The sequence below is a fragment of the Lipotes vexillifer genome, unplaced genomic scaffold (assembly GCF_000442215.2).
Source record: "Lipotes vexillifer unplaced genomic scaffold, Lipotes_vexillifer_v1.1 scaffold1094, whole genome shotgun sequence".
In the NCBI taxonomy this organism is placed as follows: domain Eukaryota; kingdom Metazoa; phylum Chordata; class Mammalia; order Artiodactyla; family Lipotidae; genus Lipotes; species Lipotes vexillifer.
In genome coordinates, this window is record NW_006792775.1 from 2,626,674 (window position 1) to 2,639,404 (window position 12,731).

General features: G+C 48.8%; 1 protein-coding gene across 1 annotated transcript in view; it reads right to left on the minus strand.

Annotated features, from left to right (window-relative positions):
• NADSYN1 (NAD synthetase 1) overlaps nucleotides 1-10,382 on the minus strand; it is a 36,264-nt gene extending 25,882 nt beyond the window's left edge. Inside the window, exons 1-5 of the mRNA XM_007465965.1 lie at nucleotides 10,198-10,382; nucleotides 9,059-9,119; nucleotides 6,958-7,074; nucleotides 2,357-2,410; nucleotides 1,813-1,902 (exon numbers count right to left, since the gene is read on the minus strand). Of these exons, the coding sequence (XP_007466027.1) occupies nucleotides 1,813-1,902; nucleotides 2,357-2,410; nucleotides 6,958-7,074; nucleotides 9,059-9,119; nucleotides 10,198-10,282 (407 nt within the window). The 5' untranslated portion in view covers nucleotides 10,283-10,382. The remainder of the gene's footprint in view (nucleotides 1-1,812; nucleotides 1,903-2,356; nucleotides 2,411-6,957; nucleotides 7,075-9,058; nucleotides 9,120-10,197) is intronic.
• Nucleotides 10,383-12,731: the final 2,349 nt, after the last annotated feature.

Consider the following 12,731-nt stretch of genomic DNA (forward strand, 5'->3'; position numbering starts at 1 on the left):
GGGAAGGGGGGCAGTTGGGGGGGGGGGGTGTGTGTTTCTTTTTTGTTATCAAGCTTATAGAATTATTTATGAATTACAAAACCATATTATTATATAAAAGAGCGAACTATTTGTACTATGCAGAGAGGAACAAACCATTGGACGAATCTCAAAAGCGTCATGTTAAAGCTAAAGAAACCGGTTACAAAGGAATGTACGTGGTGTGACTCCATTTGCATGAAATCTAAGGAAGGAGAGGACTAGCCCTGGGGGCATCGTCTGGAAAGGGGCAGGGGCGCCAGGACATGGCCCTATCCTCTTTAGGGTGTGATTGCACTAACGCACACAACTGTCAAAAAAGAAAGCTCCTAAAATCTGCATATTTTATTGCATGTTATTTATGCCTCACTAAAAAAGTGTAAAAGTAAACACTATTTGATACGACATTCCCAATTGTAAAGAGAAGTTCTGTCATATTATTACTTGATATTACATGATTTTTATAATATTTAAAGCATTCAGAGCACAGAAAAAATTTTTTTTTCATTTTAACTAACATAACACTGGCATATAAATTTAGAGAAGACAGGGGCTTCCCTGGTGGCGCAGTGGTTGAGAGTCTGCCTACTGATGCAGGGGACGCGGGTTCGTGCCCCGGTCCAGGAAGATCCCACATGCCGCGGAGCGGCTGGGCCCATGAGCCGTGGCCGCTGAGCCTGCGCGTCTGGAGCCTGTGCTCCGCAACGGGAGAGGCCACAACAGTGAGAGGCCTGCGTACCGCAAAAAAGAAAAAAAAAATTTAGGGAAGAGAGGGAAATCCTGGAGCTTATGAGGACATGCAAAGACTTACCATGTTCATCTCAACATATGCTAAGAAGAAATTTGATAAATTCAACAAGCATTCTCAATTAATTTTAAATCCCCGAAGTAAAAATAACTAAGGATGGATATAAATCTGAAAGCAAATCAGAAAGAGGAAGAGCTTTCCAAGTCAAGTTGGGAAAAAAGACAAACATGCCTCTTATCGGAGACATTCGTTCTAGAAATGATCTAGAATATTGTTCTAGAAACGCTGGCCAAGAAAAGTCGTTTTGAAAATGAACTGAGGGGTGTAGATATTAGAAAGAAGTAAAATTAGTTTTCTATTATATAATTTCTACTTGAAAATAAAAAAAACAAACTAAGAAAATCAACAGAATAACTACTAGACCCAATAAGAGAATGCAGTAAGGTGGCCAATTACAAAAGCAACACACAAAATCTCAAGTTTTCCTACATAAAAATATTAACCACTTAAAGATGTCACGTTAAAGATTCCATTTGTAATGGCAGCAACAATAAACAGACAGGAATAACGGTAAGAAGAGTATAGGGCAGGGGTTCTCAACTGGGGATGGTTCTGTCCTCAGGGGACACCTGGCAATGTCTGAAGACATTTTAAATTGTCACAAATGGCCGTGTCTATCAGGTGGAGGCCAGAGATGCTGCTATACACCTTACCATGCATAGGACAGACCCCCACGACAAGAATGATCCAGCCCAAAGCAATGGGGCTGGAGCTGGGAAACCGTGATATACGGGATCAGATGTATAATGATGGATGATGGGTGACTGATGATTGAGAGTTTCATGTGGTCTGTGAAAAGTGGGCTGTAAATTAATCGGCAGTGTCAAAGCAGCTCTATCTAAGTGACAGGTACTGTGGGGCAGGGACTTTGCCCGAATTCTCGTCTATCTCCCCCAAGACCTGCACAAGCTACGCACAGGAAGATGCTTCATAAACATCCAAGGAGCAGCCACAAACCTGGCTCCTGGCATCGGGCAGCGACTCACCGACTCCGGGACCACGGGGTAAACCAGCGCAGCTCTCGGTAGTTGCCTTCATTGGCCAAGGCCATTTTGGGTCTGATGAGCAGGATCTTCCTACAGGCAGGGGGACAAGGCCACTCCTGAGATGAACACGCCCCATGACGAGAAACAGCTGCTGGTCCGTCCACCCCGACAGTCAACGGGCATAGGGCAGCTAGGACCCGGCAGGGGGGCACTTGCAGGCAGCTGATGTCCAGGGTCTGCGAGGGGACATGACAAGGCCTCCCTCCCTGGACTGACCTCCCAGCAATGGGGCCATGCGTCCCCAGACCCCACCCCGTGGCCTCTCTCTTTCTAATACCTGAAGGTGTCAGTGGTGGCGGAGACCAGGAGCAGTGCCACTTGAGTCACCTGCCTGGTACACCAGCCCCCACTAAGGTAGTTCCAGAAGAAGCCTCCCTGCACATGGCCCCCAGGGACCGTGCCCCAGGGCACTGGCACGAGTGCCCGCAGGCCCCTAGAGCTCAGGGGAGACAGGCAGGTCACTCTGCTCCCAGCGGTCACCTACCTGTTGAGAAATACCACCCTACAGTTGTAGCGGACGTTTCGGTGCATCACGGGCCTGCGGACAGAGGGGTGCACGCACTTGTTGGCAGAGAGCAGAGTTATGCGTCTGCTTCGATACGAAGTTCCGTCCTCCGTCCTTTATGAGAATCACAAGGCTCCCCTGTGGCTTTCTCAGACCAAAGTTTAACAACAGACCCAAGTGTTTCTGCCACAGCGTAGGCCCTAAATGGGAGAGAGTCTCTAAATAGAGCACCAAGTCCCTCCCTGCTCAGGGCTCTTCCTCTCCTTCTGGAAGGTTCTCGGACCTTCCAGTAGCTCCCTCCCTCCCCTTCTCACATCCCTGCTGTCACATCACCTCTTCATCCCCTGCTGGCCTCAGGCACTAGCCCCTGTGCCTCCCCAATTCTGCCTCCCAGCACCTCTCCTGACCCGAACACCCCCCACCCCAGAATGCAGGCTGCAGGGCAGGGGCAACGGGTCCGAGGGGCCGGGGCTGGGGTGGGGGGTGGTAGGCCCTGAGCAGATCTGCTCACCCCTCTGTCCGGACCCTTCTCAGGATAGACATTGTGTTTTACATCTCCTCCCAGACCACCTGGTACCTTCCTCCTCTGCAGGGGAGGGGATCAAAGCTCCAGAGGCTGGGGTGCTCTGCTGGCCGGTGGCTGGGGCACAACTGGGGCACAGCTGGGTCGAGACGGGGCAGAGCTGGGGCAGAGCTAGGCGGAGCTGGGCAGAAATGGGGCAGAGATGGGGCAGAGCTGGAGCAGAGCTGGGGCAGAGCTGGGAAGAGTTGGGCAGAGCTGAGGCACAGCTGGGCAGAGCTGGGCAGAGATGGCAGAGAAGGCAGAGCTGGGCAAAGCCCAGGTGCTGGAGCCCAGCTCAGGGTGAGAGCGCAGGAGCTCAGGGCAGAAGGCATCAGGCACCACGGGAGGATGGCCTTAAGGGGTACCTAAGACGATGGATTGTCAGATAAAATTAATAAGGCAAATAAATAAATGCCCTGGGACATGAGTAAACAAAGCAGTGATGGAGGAGGAAATAAAACCAACCATTAATAGTGTGCGCCATCAAGTCAGGTGGCCACGTCCCAATCCCGCTCTGCACTGGCTAAGTCTCGCTACCCTGGGTTCCTCCTCCCAGAGGGACTGAAGGACAGGATGCAGGCGGGGGTGCCCCCAGTTGTGGCCACGACACACGGATACCGCCAGCAAGGACTCCCACCGCTGTGGTTTCTAATCCTCCCCAGGCCAAACCAAAACCTGCCTGTGTTCAGATTTATACAAAAATGTGTTCAAGGCAGGAGGTAAACTTATATTTTAAACAAAACAGAGACCCTCAGTGAATATCCGATTTCCAATTGGAGTAAGCCTCTGGAACAAAAACAAAAACAAACAAAAAGCACTACGAGGAAAATTGAGAGCTCAAAACATAAAGTTAAATAGCAAACAACATACAAGTAAAAGTATTTTTATCATATGTGGGGATGGGTTGATATCTTTCATATATAAAGAACTCTTAAAATAAATTAGACGGACACTTCAATTGCAGGCTAAGGAACAAGTGTCACAAATGGCCAAAAGCAAACAAGAGAGTTCAACTTCCTAAGTCATGAAAACAAATAAATCTTTTTTTAAAAAAAAATTATCGAGCGCTTTAAGATTCTCTCTATTTTGCTTCTTTAAGTTTTCTTTATTTTGAGCTATAGCCCTTTGTGATCAGCGCTAAGGATAACACGCCTTCAAAAACAGGGCAGGAAGGAGGCTCGGCACCTTTTTCCTGGAGGATAATTTGTAAAGACAATTTCAGACGGAGAATACCAATGACATCATGGTATGACGGTTGTTTTCTTCAGTGGTGCTTACAGATCCAGATAAATGCTGGATTTCCAAAGAAAAATATCTTTAAATATGATTGTTAACACTTTGAGGGCAAAAAGCAGAAAAATTATAATCGGATTATAAGTTCAAGGCCAGCAGAGGAAAGTGGAACAAAGAAAACACACAAAAGACAACAGGAAAAACAAAAAAGAGAAAAACATGATGACTAGGACATTTAATCAAGTGGCCAGAGGTGGGAATGTGAATTGGTACAGCCACTACGGAGAACAGCATGGAGGTTCCTTAAAAAACTACACATAGAACTACCATATGACCCAGCAATCCCACTACTGGGCATATACCCTGAGAAAACCATAATTCAAAAAGAGTCATGTACCAAAATGTTCATTGCAGCTTTATTTACAATAGCCCGGAGGTGGAAACAACCTAAGTGTCCATCCTCGGATGAATGGATACAGAAGATGTGGCACATATATACAATGGAATATTACTCGGCCATAAAAAGAAACGAAATTGAGCTATTTGTAATGAGGTGGATAGACCTAGAGTCTGTCATACAGAGTGAAGTAAGTCAGAAAGACAAATACAAATACCGTATGCTAACACATATATATGGAATTTAAGAAAAAAAAATGTCATGAAGAACCTAGGGGTAAGACAGGAATAAAGACACAGACCTACTAGAGAATGGACTTGAGGATATGGGGAGGGGGAAGGGTAAGCTGTGACAAAGCGAGAGAGAGGCATGGACATATATACACTACCAAACGTAAAGTAGATAGCTAGTGGGAAGCAGCCGCATAGCACAGGGAGATCAGCTCGGTGCTTTGTGACCGCCTGGAGGGGTGGGATAGGGAGGGGGGGAGGGAGGGAGACGCAAGAGGGAGGAGATATGGGAACATATGTATATGTACAACTGATTCACTTTGTTATACAGCAGAAACTAGCACACCATTGTAAAGCAATTATACTCCAATAAAGATGTAAAAAAAAGTAAAAAAATAAAGTGGCCAGAATCAGTCCATGTGGTGGGCTGCGTAAAGGCCCCCAATGATGTCCCCATCCCGATTCCTAGGACGTGTGAGCATGTCACCTCATGCGGCAAAGGGTACCTCGCCGATATAACAAAGTTACAGACCCTGAGATGGGAGATTCTCCCGGACTCTCTGGGGCCCTCATCATAACCCCAAGGGTCCTTCTGTGAGGGAGGAGGGACAGTCGGAGGACACGTGGCAGTGGAAGCAGGGGTTGCAGTGATATGATCGCTGGCTTTGAAGATGGAGGGAGGGGGAGGGGCCACGAGCCAAGGGATGCGGGCGGGCCTCCCAAGCTGGACTCTTCCAAGGAAACCAATTCTCTCCCAACAGCCTCCAGAAGCCCAGCCCTGCTGACCCGTTTCAGACTTCTGAGCTCCACACCCACAAGACAACAGACTTGTGTGGTTCTGTGTGTCGCATCTGTGGTACTCTGTCACACAGCAGCAAAAGAGGAAACAAACATGGTCCATGTATCAAGAATGATAGTAAATGCGAACAAACTGGGTTAAAAATCTCATCTGCTCACTGCTTAAAAGAGACCTAGTTCACAGATGTCACAGCAGGTTGAAAAGGGAGTGCAGAACACGTGCAGGGCCGGGGCAAAGAAAGCACACTCGGCTACATTCACACCACATAGCACAGACACACTCAGGAAGAGTCCTAGGCCAGAGCCCTACCCATGTGACCTGCACCCGTGGAAACTACATGCTACGGACCTACAGGCAGACCTCGTTTTATTGCACTTTGCTTTACTGTACTTTGCAGGTATTGCATTTTTTTTTTTTCTTAATTGAAGGTCTGTGGCAACCCTGCATTGAGCAGGTGTATTGGTGCCATTTTTCCAACAGCTTTTCCTCACTTCCAGTCTGTGTCACATTTTGGTAATTCTCGCAATATTTCAAACTCTCCACCAGGAAAAAGATTACAACTCCCTGAAGGTTCAGATGATAGTTAACATTTTTTATCAATAAAGTATTTTTTAAGTAATGTAAGTACGTATATTTTTAGACATAATATTGCACACTTAATAGACTACAGTATAATGTAAATGTAACTTTTATATACCCTGGGAAACCAAAAACTTTGTGACTCACTTTATTGCTATATTTGGCTTTACTGCAGTGGTCTGGAACCAAACTTGCAAGGTCTCCAAGGTCTGCCTGTACGCCACGTGGGCCTACAGCTATGGAACCTACATCATATACGTCTATACTTATGGAACCTGCATCTATGGAACCTACACCATATGGACCTACACCTATGGACCTATATACCACATGGACCTATACCATATGGAGGAACCTACACCTATGGAATCTACAGCTATGAAAGCTACATTTATATACCTACACCCCCTGGAACCATATGGTCAGCATGTCGATATGGAGTGATGTGGAACCATCCCAAGACTTACCATTAAGTAAAGAAAGAGCTATACTTGTGAAAGGGAGAGCCTGTGCTCCCAGCTGTGCAAAGCGTGTTCCCACATGCACAGTAGCATCTGGAAGAACATACAAAAAAATCTCCCAAGAGCTGCCTCCGCTGGGGGAGTTAGGGACCTGCAGGGCTAGAGAGGGAACAAACCCCACTTCTCTACAAGAGGCCTTCTGTATCTTTGAAATGTGCAGATTCCACCTCCCTGATGTTAGGATGGCTGCAGACATCCGACGCCCTTGAACCTGCCTCTTTCCAAGCTTGCCTTTCCCCATGCTCACGCCGGCACTTACATTCCCACATCACAGATGATATCCTGAGTGACCGGAGATTCCAGAAGGGCAGCCAGGACCTGGAGCGAATGCAGGAGGGTGTCCGACTCGTAATAATGATCCCAACATCCGTAGCCACTGCAGAGGGAGGGAGCAGGACAGTGAACCCCTGAGACACACCGGGTGGGCCCGGGGGCAGGGGTGGGGCAGGGGCCTAGGGGCCTAGGAGTCAGAACATGCAGGGTTGCAACCCAGGCCTTTTTTTTTTTTTTTTTTTTTTTGCGGTACGCGGGCCTCTCACTGCTGTGGCCTCTCCCGTTGCGGAGCACAGGCTCCGGACGCACAGGCTCAGCGGCCATGGCCCACGGGCCCAGCCACCCCGCGGCATGTGGGATCTTCCCGGACTGGGGCACGAACCCATGTCCCCTGCATCGGCAGGCGGAGTCCCAACCACTGCGCCACCAGGGAAGCCCCTTGGTATCTTTATAAAGCCTCCCAGGAGATTCTATTGTGCAGCCAGACTTGGAATCACTGCTACAAAAAAAAACCCCCAAAATGATGCTTTTTATTGGAAATTCATGGACTGGGCCCCATCCACTTCTCATAGTTGTCAGTTACAATGAGAAATTCTCTCTCATGTCAAAAAGTGTCTGCTCTTGGATTTTTTTTTTTAACCTTCAATGTAGCCCAAATCCCACTAATCTACAAGAAAGGGATGCGAAAGAAACAAAGCTGGACCCAGAGAAAAACATTCCTCAGGCAAAGGGACCATGAATAATCATTCGAATGCCACTCACACAGCTACTCCTGAGTTTCTTGCTATAGATACTGAAGCTTGTAGTGGGCTGAATGGTGTCCCCCAAAAAGATGTGTCCATGCCCTAACCTCCAGAACCTGTGGATGTGACCTCATTTGGAAAAAGTGTCTTTAGAGATGTAAGTGAAGGATCTGGAGATGAGATGACCCTGGCCCTAAATCCAGTGACAAGTGTCCTTACATGAAACAGAAGGAGGAAAAGCCATGGAGAAGAGACGGGACTGGGGCTGGAGGGATGTGGCCACAAGACAAAGAACTGGGAACCAGAAGCTTGAAGAGGCAGGAAGGACCATCCCCTGGAGCCCTGGAGGAAGCAGGGCCTTGCTGACACCTTGATTTTGGACTTCGGGCCTCCTGAACTGTGAGAGAATAAATTCCTGCCGTTTTAAACCATCCAGTTTGTGAAACTTTGTTACAGCAGCTCCAGAAAAAACTAATACAATGCTCAATGAGGTCCTAGCAGGGGAAGTGGGTTGAGAGTAATTTCTCAGTCTGGGAGTGCCAGTAACGAAATGGACAGAATTTGTAAAGTACTACTTTATTTTGTTTTATTTATTTTACTATTTTATTTTATCTTATTTCACTTCATTTTGTCTTACTTCCACACCGCATGGCTTGTGGGATTTTAGTTCCGCAACCAGGGATGGAACCCCGACCCCCGGCAATGACAGCGTGACGTAGTAACCGCTGGACTGCCAGGAATTCTCTGTAAAAACCACTTTTCAATCTTCATAAGGTCCTTCCCACTACGCATGTCCTGGAAGTGATGTTGCAAACGCCGAGCAAACTTTGCACACATGAACACAAACCCCCAAACTGGCCTTTGCCACCCTTAATGACTTGAAAAGCATTCCTCTCGGCCTCTGGTTCTGATAAGGGGGAGAGCCTGATTCTTAGATGAAAACGGGGTCCAGACCTGGGATGTCCTTTCCTCTCCAAGGACAGACTCCTGCCTCAGAGGCTGTCACTTCCGTACCTCCCAGGCCACATGTGATACCAAACACCAATGCAATGTCAGACGTCCAGCCAGCTTTGATATCAGCCCTGGACTGGGAAAAGTCAGCCTCTCTACGAGCTCCTGTGTTACCCGACATAGGAATCTGGGATCACCCAGCCTTGCCGGGCCTGCTCTTGTTCAAGGGTGCCAAGCAAGCACACTCACGGGCTTCTGATGGTCTCCTAAATGGGCCTGCATGTCCGCAGTTCTCAATGCCCGCCGCCTCCTTCCTTGCACTTTCGGCTGAGGGGAGCTGATATAGACGCCTCTACCTGCCCAGCCCGGGGTGTCTGTGTGTTCTCCTCTCACCATATTTCCAGTTCTGGTCCAAGCCTGTATCTTGCTCCTTTGTGTTTGGCAATTTCAATACCTACATGTACAGAGAGAGAGAAAGAGGGGCAATTTCAGCACCTACAACTGGTGCAAAGGCAGATCCCAACCCTCTCGCTGCCACAGGTGTCGTAAAAAACAAAAGGGCATCTCCCAGACCCTGCACACACCTGCAGGAAATGAGAGACACAGGCAGGGCCTGCAGCTGACCCTCAGCACCAAGGAGGAGCAGGGCGGGGCGAGGGGGAAGTCACACACTGGTAGTTTATTAACCAGCTGGGCGGGGCTGTGTAGGGAGAAGGCAGGACCCAAAGGCACCAGCAGCAGGTACCAGCCGCCTCTGGGTTTGAGCAGCAGGCCGGGGAGGAAAGGCTTCCAAGTGGAGACTCAGCTCTGGCCACCGAGACTGCCTCTCTTCACTCCAACTAGATTTGCTCTGAGCTCTGATGAGATGAAAGCAGGTTGAGATCGAAAAAAACAAAAAGGATGAAGGTCCGAGGCACATGGCTGCTAAGATGCCCTCACCTGAATCATTCTGTTTGTACTGCGGTTGGCAACTCTGCTGCAATAAGCAGCTGAGGACAGCCAGTCTGAGGCGGCCCGAGCCTGTAGGGTCGCCCAGCGCAGCCCCACTTCAGGTGTAGACGTCAACAGTGCAAACTTGCGCTTTCAAAGGTGAGCTGGTGCAGGTGACAACTGTATGGGGACCCCCGTCACACACACACAACGACCACACCTAGTCTCTAAGCTGGGGGGGCTCACCCCTATTCCACTTCCCTCTTTGGGTCGGTTTCAGCTCTAGAAATGTCACATGCGACCCCAAAGATATTTGAGGACAGGTTCACCCCAGCCCTCCCTTCTCCACTTCCACGGCCAGACTTTTCTTAGCACGTGTACATACCACGTGTCCCCAGTCACTGTAACCCACTCCGCACCCCCATTCATGAGGAGGACCCAGGCACTTACGGGCATAGGCGTGGTCATAAGATAGCTTATCTTATCTGTCCCCATGCCAACGGCTGCGAGTTTCTCCAGAGCAAGGCTGCGTGTGCGTCACAGCAAGCCTGGCGGCCAGAATGGACCTTCGCCCCTCTGCCCCACGCCGCCCCTAGACTCACTCTTTAAAATCCTTTGCAAATTGCCCTCGAAGTCCAGGGCCCACTGGTTGAGCGCGCAGGTGGCCACGGTCACCTTCCGGCCCATCCTGGCTGCAGTCGCCTGGGCAAAAGGCCGGCCGGACGGTGGGTCTTTCTGTCCTAGGGAGACAGGCGGCCGCGGCTTGTGTCCTTCCGGGTTGCCCCGTCCCGTCCCGCCAGGCCCTGCAGGGACAGGACCGCAGAGCCCCAGCGTCAGGCCCCGCCCGCGATCTCCCCGCCCAGCCCCGCCCAGCCCGCGGAGCTCCCCGCCGCGCCTGCGCAGGAGGGAGGCCCGCGGAGCCGCGCGTGCCCTGCAAGGGTGCGAGCGCGCAACCCCCGCCCGCGCCGCCCCGACTCTGACTGGGCAGGTGGGACCGTCGCCAAGTCCTGGAGCGCAGGTGGAGAGGGGCCGGCCCGCCCGCGTGCCCCCGTACCTCCCCGCAAACTGCATCTTAATACGCTTGTGCAACTTTATTTTCCCCCGTGATATTAATTACGTTCTTTTGGTTATTTCTGCGTTTGTCACTGTATTGTAGGAATAAAGCCCACTTTATCCGTTCATAACGGGCGGGCATTTAAGTTAGCAGCGTTGTGCCAGCACACGCGCGCACTGCTATTTTCATTCCTGTAATGCATCCCGTGTGAGGGCAACTAGTTTCGCTACGCCTACCGTTGCCAGTTTCCGCTGGAGATGCACTTACCTGCGCCTCGCTCGCCAGGCGTAGGATATGCATATGTGCAACTTTACTAAATGTTATGCAATTTCCTCCCTGAAGCATTTGAACCTATTCACTACCAGCAGTTTTTCAGGTTTTGTTTTCATATTTCACCCTTTAGTCCCCTTAGGGTAGGAATTCATTTTTTTCCCCTTGTGAATAAGTAGCTGGCTGACCATCGTTGATGGAATAGGCCATCCATTTCTACTGGTTTGCAATGCTGCCTCTGCCATACATACTGTACACGTTTTCACATTTCAGACAAACTTGTATCCTGTTTATAAAGTAATGCTTGTTCATGAGCTTCGATTTGGAAATTTCAGAAAACCACAAAAATGTTTATATGTTCATTCATTTAATCCTCACTTCAACCCTTTGGGGCAGTTTTCATTGCTAGAAATACCTCAGTTCTTTCCAGTGTGCTCAAATATCTCCTGCCAACCATGGCTGATTCTAGGCCTTGGGCGGGGAAGGAGCAAATCCTCCAATGTCTGGTTGGAGCAGAAAATAAGGACGTTCTCCAAAAATGATGGGAACATGTTATTTGAAAAGAAAGAATCAGTTTGGAGGGGTTCCCACTGGCCAAGTATGGGACAATATGGGAACTTAAAAAAAAAGTAAGTGACAGTACAGGATCGTAACTCAATGAGCAAAAAATCTATTAGTCCATACTGACAAAAAAATTAAGAGAGGGAAATTCTTTACAGAAAAATGCCAACTAATAAATATTGAAAGGATGAGGAAGTTAGATCACCCTTTTTGCATCAAGAAGTTTGGTTCAGGCAAGACTCATCATTAAATGCTAGATAATTGGACAGAGGGTTATTTGTGAACAGTGTATTTACAGTCTCAAAAGTATCACTCCACAGCTTACGCGTTAATCATGAAAGGAAAAATGGAAACTTTGGGCGGATACCACCTGAACCACAGGATCAAACTTACCATCAGCAAAGGGACAAAGTGACATCTTGTTGCCTCCTGCTATGATGCATGAAGATACGACATCTGGGTAGTATATCATCCTGCCCCACAATGCGTAACCTAAAAGCAAGGACAACAGCCAAACCAAATCAAGAGACTTGCTGTGAAAAGCCAGCCTTGACTCTTCAAAATTGTCAAGGACGGAAAAGAAACAATAAAACAAACTGCTGGGGCAGTGGTGTAGACGAAGGCAGGCTGAGGAGCTAAATGCACAGTGTGGTTCCCTGATTGGATCCTGGGTTTTTTTAAATGAGCAACAAACAACATGGTTGGGACAACTGCAGGAAGCTGAATATGGGTAATATATTAGACAATAGCCTTGAATGGATGTTAAATTTCCAGCGTGTGCTCATTCTATTTTGGTAAACTAGAAGAATGTCCTTGTTTTTAGGAGATGGATACTGAAATGTTCAGGAGGGAGGTATCATCTGTAGCTAATTAGTGGTTCGGGGAGGGGGGGAAATGAGTTCTACAGAGAGAGAGAGAGAGAGAGAGAAATTAAATATGGCAAACTGTTGACGGCTGCTGAATCTAAGTATGTGGTTGTTCAATTTACTATTTATTCAACTGGTTTGCATGTTGCACATTTTCAAAATAAAAGACTACAGGGGAAAAACATGTCTCTGTGAGGGACACAGAGATGGCCATCCAGATCCCTCTGCCAGTAAGCCGATGCCCCAGATGTTGGAAGTTGGGGTCAGCAGCAGACACCTTCAGCTCCCCTCCCCTCCAGGGGCTGCCTGGGTTGCACAGCTGCCCAACCCAAGGTCATGCCCTTGCTAGGGCAGGGGTATATGAAGGAGGCTTGGCCATTCCTGC